Source organism: Myotis brandtii, unplaced genomic scaffold (genome assembly GCF_000412655.1).
Source record: "Myotis brandtii unplaced genomic scaffold, ASM41265v1 scaffold389, whole genome shotgun sequence".
NCBI lineage: Eukaryota > Metazoa > Chordata > Mammalia > Chiroptera > Vespertilionidae > Myotis > Myotis brandtii.
The window spans coordinates 2,805,099-2,814,137 of NW_005364914.1; the positions used below are offsets into that span (position 1 = coordinate 2,805,099).

Here is a 9,039-nt window from a genome sequence, read left to right on the forward strand (position 1 = left end):
AGTAAGTCTTGCTTTTTAAAAAATGTCTAGCTAAACTAAACTGTGTTTAGTAATGCAGCTGATTTACATTCTTGCCCCATTTTGATTCAAACACTTTTTAGAAAAAGACATTTCTCATAAAGAAAAGTAAAATGCTGAGGAATAGATGGTTAAAATTAACTCTAGGGTCTTTATCCATCTTTATAAAACACACATATATTTACAGATACCCAAAAAGATATAAAATAAAGGCACCTACTTTCACTGGTAAAAAAAATAAAGACACAGGGCACTTACGAAGTTTTTTAAAAGCCAACACGCATTAAAAAAACCTAATAAATTTTTAATTTTTTCCTTTTTTGTAACAGGACAAGTAACAGATTACATCAAACTTCAGAACTTCTCAAATATCTAGTTATTATACACATTCCCATCTGTCTTGCAGGGAGGGATCTTGGTCAGCTTAACAGTTTCAGGTAAAATAAGCTGCATAATAGTATATATTACAATAATAAGTGTACAATGTTTACATGAAATATGTTTTAGAAGCAAGATAAAGATGTATCTGCATCAAAACGCTACCTTTTAAAATGCCACAACTATTTTTACATTCACTCTTGCAACAGGTCACAAGATGGGGTCACTAAGCTCAGATAAATCACTATGATGCACATAAAATGGTTATTTTATATATTATATATATTTATATTTTCACACGTTAGCATCTGAGACATAAACTGAGAATTTAAAATTTATTCTCTTCAGATAACAAATCATTTTTATTCTTCATAAACATGGTGCCCACAAAAGCACATAGGTAAGGCACAATAGGGTTTTCTGTTACAGAACAGTGTGCATCATGTTTACTTAACCAGAAAACGTGCATTATCTGTGCAAGTGCATGCTGCAAACCCAACACATATACAATAAAAACCAAAAAGGAAACTGAGCTTTAAACAAAATAAAAATGGGTACAACCTTCAGGTGTTTCACATATTCATTTGGACTGACAATGATATATCAACAGGTTACTTAAAAAACAAAAAGGGAAAAAAAAGCCAGTTGTGGACATTACAAGTAAACTTTGCTCCACAACTATTTTAATCTGAAATAAAAAACAGTAATAAAGTAACTTTACTGAAACAAAGTAAATATCGAGGCACAAATCAATGGTCACTCGTGCATTTACTATATTGCAAACTTTTCATGACCCAAAACTGTAGATATAATTTTTCAGATACACATTTTGCTGAAACAATGTGCCCTGCTTTAAACTTGACATATAACAGGGGAGCTAATATTTTATTAAGTTATAAATAGATTGGGAAAATGACTTGATCCCAATGGTACTATATCGTAGCCCTAGCATTTATAATAAATACAGCTTTTCACAAAATACTTTTCCAATATCCGCCAATTGCTTCTTTATTGCTCACATAAATTTGAAACCATTACAACTGGTATCGAAACTTTCACACAAAATCATACTCAAGACATTTTTATATAAAACCTATAAAAGATATTTGAAACTTGTATCTAATACTTCCGGGGTTTTGGCTGTTTGATCTATGTGATAGTACAGCCATATGTATATATGTGTGTGTATATATACACATACACACATACATATATATATACATACACACATATATACATATACATATATATATACACACTTTAGATTATGAATAAAATAGGAAGCTTATTTTACTGCTTTAATGCAGACATCCTCACAAAACAAGACTACTTTTGCCACCACCAGCAATTATACATATATACAAAAGCCAATTTAAGTACATGTACATCCAATTATACTTATATGTAACCACTAAATCCAAATTAGTTTTCCCATATTCCAGCTGTAGCAAATGAATCTCTTACAAGCAATAGAAACCTAAGGTTAAATTGGAAAATGAACAGTTTTACCACATTAGCCTGTAAGGATCTATACAGGTTACTGTATACAAGAAGTCACAACATTAGTTCACAGGAAATTATGGAAATACAAGTCTCTTTACCATGCTTTTGTGTGATTATCAAAACACTTTTTGGTGCAAAAATACCACCACCACATCTGAAAATATGTAATAAAGTCAATGTTCCTCATGCAAAACTTTAAATGCATTGGCTTAAATGAGCTCCAAAAAACTGAATGAAACAATTATTTACCTACTCAGCATTGCTGCCTCATTGCTAAGTCCCTTTGGAACCTTAAGATTTCTGGAACGTTCAAATAGAGCTGTATTCAATAAAAATATTACATACAAAAAGCATTTAAAAAGGAAGACAAGAAACCAAACTGGAATTTTTCTATTGTAAATAACAGTTCTAGGAGTGGAAGAAAGTCTTTTCAGGAACCTCCTTGAGAATTGGCTAAGCCAGTCCGCAGACGAAGATGAGACATAGAGTTCATATGTTTATTTGATGGCTTCAAGGGAGTGTTGCAAGTAAGAGCGTGGGGAAAGCGATGGTGATATCTATCTAGTCGTAAATATTTTACTGTAACCAATTTCCCTGTTGTAAGATAAAAATAGTATTTTAGATCTGTAAAAATGTGCTTAACGATTTATAAAAAAACTGTGGTAAAAAACAAACAAAACACAAGTTAACATAATCTAAAATTATTACTGTAAAAATGCTCTTAAAATTCTTTAATTTAAAATCTAGTATACTTAAAATAGTAAGCCATAATTTATCTCTTCAAAATGTTTATAATACTCAAATTTCTTACCATCAAACCAAGAGCCATGCAATGCCTTAAAAGCTTTCCCAGCATATTCTGGAGACAGACATTTAACATATACACAACCCTGCGATATTAAAAAAAGAGAGAAAGAATAGTCTTAGTTTAATAGCAACAAATTCAAAATGTAGAATTCAATAGTAAAAGTTACTTTACCTCACGTGAATTTTTGTCTACTGCAATATGAACAATGCCATCATTATCACTGCATTTTTCTAAAATTGCTTCTTGAATTGCCAAATGCCACTGATCCCCTATTTCCCTAAAAATTAATGAAAACAAAAATCAACACCCATATTCATACTCAGTAAGAAGTCTTTTGTCTCTTAAAACATATATCCTACTAGAATGGGGATAGTTTAAAAAGGTAGTAGTAAATAAATGCTTGATACTAGTAGGTAGATTAAAATACATGTATGTATGTATGTATGTATATATATTAGCTTTCAGAAGCTCAGCCCTTTTCTCACTTTCCAGTGTAAGAACGCAGAGCTGGGACAAGGAAGGATTAGTCCACCACCATAGAAGAACAAATGTGCTGTCATTTTTATGTTTAAAATCCTATGTAGCTATAGTCATTTCTTTTTTCTTTCTACACGTTAATAATCATTTTAATGAGTTGGGGTAGACTGGTAAACGTTGAATATTATTTTTTAAATAATACTGTCAAATTCCTAAACTTAAGCAAAATTTTTAGTAAATACAGTAAGTCCTCACTTAACATTGTCAATAGGTTCTGCGACTTTTAAGTGAAACGATGTATGACAACCAATTTTAACAGAGGCTGATTAATATAAATACGAGTTACATTCCTACACTTCTCATCAATGTTATAATAAAATGGCATTAAACAAATTGAACAAAAAAGTGTTATTCAAGGACCTGCTGTAACGTATTCTGAGCCTCTCTTCTCCAAAATAATTAGAGTCATACAAGACAAAAATAGTCACCTTAATATTAAGAGAGCTTTACGATATCCTGCTGCAGCAATGTAAATTAAGATATAGATTGTGAGGCAGAGGGGAAGGCGGCTACACTTTAAATTGTAATCTTCATCTTAAGTAATCACTGGACTGGCAGTGATTTTCTAACTGTTAAGGTATGAGGTAAGATTCCCAACAGGATTACCACCTTGTTAATTATTTTTATCTCTGCAAAATAGAGGCTGTGTATATACTGACAGTACTTCCCCATATTTCTGATTTTGCTGTCACTTATTTAGAATTTCATCATATCAACTATTTCTTTTCTTTTTTTTATCCCCACCTGAGGATATGTTTCTGATTTTTAGAGAGAGAGAAGGGCCTCCCATACTTGCCCCAACTGGGGATCAAATCTGCAACCTAGGTATGTGCCCTGACCAGAAATCAAACCTGAAACATTTTGGTGTACAGGATGACACTCCACCAACTGAGTCACCTGGCCAGGGCTCAACTATTTCATGAAATAAATGAGTTATTAAATGTAACTTATAGGTATTTTATATGTAATTAATTTCCACTGTGAGGATTAAAACAAAAAAAATAGAATGTCGTATCATTGAACAGATAAGCAGTTGCCTCCAGGAAGATTATTAGAGAAATGTTTCTCAACTATTAAATGGACAGAAAAGTTTTTCAAATATTACATGAATAAAAAGGGTTGTGGAAGGGAAGGTATGTAACATCTTTGTAGAGAATTTTTACAAGATTAGAAATTTAAAAATAGCAGATATTTTTTTTAAATGTATTTTATTGATTTTTACAGAGAGGAAGGGAGAAGGATAGAGAGTTAGAAACATCGATGAGGGAGAAACATCGATCAGCTGCCTCCTGCACACTCCCCACTTGGGATGTGCCCGCAACCAAGGTACATACATGCCCTTGACGGGAATTGAACCCGGGACCTTTGAGTCTGCAGGCCAACGCTCTATCCACTGAGCCAAACCGGTTAGGGCAATATTTTTATCTCTATTGCCCATTGAGGCAAACAACATTGGCATACATGACTTATGCATTTAATAAAGAGTACTGTCTGTATGGTGTGTGTCATTAATTTGACTCAAGCATTTATATGCTATGTGGGTAAGATTTATAAAAGTTTTACAAATCATTATACATCTGGGTCTTTTAGCCAAACCTTTGGTTGCAATATAACAAAAAGAGAAGAGAAAAATATAACATTTCTGTAGTTAGAAATTAAGAAGGAAAAGAGATTTTTCAATTACAGCCACTGCATTTTTAAGAATACCATTGATTTTTCAGCCAGGTATTCCAAATAAAAATTACATATACCCCTGGTCATAATACTTACATAACTGGATCAAACATATTTCGAATCTTGAGACACGGCGTCAAACTATTTGGTGGTGAATTTCTTCTATCTAAATGAAATGCTACAAAAAATAAGTTAGTTTTATTATTTGCCATTATTCCAATTTATTGAAAAGGTATTCAATCATTTAATTCATTCAAAAATATTCACTGTGTATTTTTACTACAAGGCAGACCCCTGGATGCTAAGGTGAATAAGACAGTAATTGCTCTCACAGAATTTAGTTTAGTGGGGGAGACATTAAAAATAGTGTCACCCAAGAAATCATAATTGTGGTAAAATCTAAGAAAGAACAGTACAGAAAGCTCTCTAGGTAACTTAAGCTTAATTCTGAAAGTATCAGATAACACTTCACCAAGGTAGTGACATTTATGCTGGGACCTAAAGAATAAATAAAAATAGGCAAAGTGAAGAGAGGAGTAAAGTGAAGCAAAGAAGGAGCTTGGTCTATTCAAGTAACTAAAAGACAGCCACTGTGGCTAGACTGAGGACAAGAAAAGATAAACCTAAAGAGAGAGATGTTAGATTTTTCTGGACTATGTAGGTCACAACGTATTTTAGGGATTACCATAAGTGCAACAGAAAGCCACTCAAACATTCTCAGAAGAGGAATGAATATGATGAGATCTGTCTTTTAAAGTTACAAATTTTAAAAATAGACAGCCATATGGAGAATCACTTAGGTGGAAGCAAAAATGAACATAAGAGGACCAGTTAGAAGGTTATTATAACCCAGACGGCATGAATCAATGGTTGAGCGTCAACCTATGAATCAGGAGGTCACGGTTCAATTCCCAGTCAGGGCATATGCCCAGGATGTAGGCTCTATCCCAGCCGTGGGCAAACTACGGCCCGTTTGAAATGAATAAAACTAAAAAAAAAAAAAGACCGTACCCTTTTATGTAATGATGTTTACTTTGAATTTATATTAGTTCACACAAACACTCCATCCATGCTTTTGTTCCGGCCCTCCGGTCCAGTTTAAGAACCCATTGTGGCCCTCGAGTCAAAAAGTTTGCCCACCCCTGCTCTATCCCCATTGTGGGGCGTTCAGGAGGCAGCCGATCAATGATTCTCTCTCATCATTGATGTTTTTATCTCTCTCTCCCTCTCCCTTCCTCTGAAATCAGTAAAAATATATTTTTAAAAAAGGTTATTATAGTTGTCTAAGAGTGAAATTATAGTAATGTGGATAAGAAAGGGCAATAAGGCAGATGTAAATAAGTGGATAGAATCGGAACCTATTTGAGTAGATCTGATGTAACTCATTTAAAAACTGCAAATGGAGGAGGATAAGACAGAGATTATGGGTGACTCCTTAGTTGTAAGGAAAGGTGTGATTAATCAGAAAGGAACACCAAAGGAGAGGTCAGTTTAGAGAGAGAAGATACTGAGCTCGTGCACGTGTTGAATTTGTGGTGCCCATCTCCTATTAGAGAAGGTAAATATATAGCTAAGTATAAGAATCTGAAAACTAAAACAGAATACTAAGTTCAAAATATAAATTTGGAAGTTATCAACATATATGATAAATGAAGTCACAGCAAGAGAACAGCAAGGGCAGTGGTTCTCAACCTGTGGGTCACGATCCCTTTGGTGGTCAAACGACACTTTCACAGGGGTCGCCTAAGACCATCCTGCATATTAGATACTAGAGGCCCGGTGCACAAAAATTTGTGCACTCGGGGGGGCGGGGGTCCCTCAGCCCGGCCTGTGCCCTCTCGCAGTCTGGGACCCCTCGGGGGATGACCACCTGCTGGCTTAGGCTTGCTCCCCAGGGGATTGGGCCTAAAATGGCAATCAGACATCCCTCTGGCAGCCCGGCAGCCCTCGAGGGATGTCCACTTGCCAGCGGGGAGCAGACCTAAGCTGCAGTCGGACATCCTTAGTGCTGCTGAGGAGGCAGGAGAGGCTCCCACCACCACCACTGTACTGGCAGCCATCAGCCTGGCTTGTGGCAGAGCAGAGCTCCCCCATGTGAGAGCGCACTGACCACCAGAGGGCAGCTCCTGCATTGAGCATCTGCCCCCTGGTGGTCAGTGTGTGTCATAGTGACCAGTCATTCCCAGTCTTTCTGCTGTTAGGGTCAGTTTGCATATTACCCTTTTACTATATAGGATAGAGGCTTGGTGCACAGATGGGGGCTGGCTGGTTTGCCTTGAAGTTTGTCCCGGACAGGGTGGGGGTCCCGCTTGGGTGCCTGGCCAGCCTGGATGAGGGGCTGATGGCTGTTTGCAGCTGGTCACACCTCCTTCAGGGTGGGGGTCCCCACTGGGGTGCCTGGCCAGCCTGGATGAGGGGCTGATGGCTGTTTGCAGCTGGTCACACCTCCTTCAGGGTGGGGGTCCCCACTGGGGTGCCTGGCCAGCCTGGATGAGGGGCTGATGGCTGTTTGCAGCTGGTCACACCTCCTTCAGGGTGGGGGTCCCCACTGGGGTGCCTGGCCAGCCTGGATGAGGGGCTGAGGGCCGTTTTCAGGCTGGCCAGCGACTGAAGCTCCAAGCCTCTCCTTTTTTTCTTTTTTATTCTGGGTTTTATTTACCTTCTACAATTGAAACATTGTTGCCGTCACTGGCGCTACCAGCTCTGAGGCTGTGGCCGGCTGAAAGTAGGTATCTGGGGTTTGTTTAGCTTCTATAATTGAAACATTGTTGCTTTCGGGCTCAGAGCCGGGCCACGGCAGGCGGGGAACCTTGGCTTCCTCCATCACTGGAGCAAGCAAGCCTCCTGCTCACTTCAGCTGTGTGGCTGCCGACCGCCATCTTTGTTGGCAGTTAATTTGCATATCTCGCTGATTAGCCAATGGGAAACGTAGCGGAGGTACGGTTAATTACCCTTTTTGTCTTTTATTAGATAGGATTTACATTACGATTAATAACAGTAGCAACATTACAGTTATGAAGTAGCAACGAAAATAATTTTATTGTTGGGCCAGAAGGTTGAGAACCACTGCGCTAGGGAGACAGGTAGAATGAGATAAGAAGATGGCCTTGAGAAACTTAACACTTAGAGGTAGAAATAGAAAAGAAGACTGAAGAAATTGTCAGAGGTAGGAAGAAACCAGAAGAAAATGGCATCCCCAAAGCCAAAAGAAGAAAAGTTTCTAGGCAGGCTCAATTGCTAACAGTTCTAAGTAAATTAAGGTTCTAAGAACAAAAAAATCCATTGGATTTACCAATTCGGAAGTTTGAGAGCCGTTTCCTTAGAATGAAGGGGATGTAAAACAGACGGGAGTCAGCTGTAGAATAACTGAGAGGTGAAAAAGTAAAGACTATGAGTAAAGTGTTTAACGCTATTTGGCCGTAAATAGGTAATAGCTATTTGACAGTGTAGAGTCCAACACTGTGTTACAGATGAGAGAGACTACAGCATGTTTAAATGGTGATGAAAAGATCCTGTAGATGCAGGAATGTAAAACAGTAAGGGAAGATACTTGAGAAGACCCCAGATCAAGAAAGTCTGTGAACTTCTAGTACCATAACAGTGTACAGGTTCTGTTCTTAGATGATCTTTTAATTGCAGGCAATCTGACTTCCTTGAAAGTCCAATATTGGCCTGGGCCAGAAGGGGATGAACCAGAGAAAAAAACACTCATACCACCTTATGCTAGATTAGACACAAATTTCCACTAGTCAGAAAGTAGTCCCAAAGATGAAATTGATTTTTAAAATAAATGCTTTGTCTCACTAACTGAACTGTAATCACTTCCTGAGCAAAGTAAAGATATAGTAGTTACTCAGTGCTACATTTTAAATACCTCAGGAACTACCTTTGGATCCTTCAAATAAAGGCTGTTAATTCCAAACACTACATCTGTCAGAGCATAAATAGTTCTCTGGCTCCCCAGCAGGTATTGTTTGATTTTAAACTGGTGCTTTAAAATACTTTTAGAAATACTAATCTACGCTAATAAAAGAGAAACATACAAATTGGTGTAACTCCGCTACCCTTCCCATTGGCTAATCAGGGTGATATGCAAATTAACTGCCAGCCAAGATGGCGGC

At 37.3% G+C, this 9,039-nt stretch overlaps 1 protein-coding gene across 1 annotated transcript in view; it reads right to left on the reverse strand.

Moving 5' to 3' along the window:
* Positions 1 to 303: 303 nt before the first annotated feature.
* The window catches only part of LEMD3 (LEM domain containing 3), an 87,115-nt gene continuing 78,379 nt past the window's right edge, over positions 304 to 9,039 (reverse strand). The window contains exons 11-14 of the mRNA XM_005872694.2: positions 5,015 to 5,096; positions 2,879 to 2,984; positions 2,711 to 2,789; positions 304 to 2,493 (exon numbers count right to left, since the gene is read on the reverse strand). Coding sequence (XP_005872756.1) covers positions 2,330 to 2,493; positions 2,711 to 2,789; positions 2,879 to 2,984; positions 5,015 to 5,096 — 431 coding nt within the window. The 3' untranslated portion in view covers positions 304 to 2,329. The remainder of the gene's footprint in view (positions 2,494 to 2,710; positions 2,790 to 2,878; positions 2,985 to 5,014; positions 5,097 to 9,039) is intronic.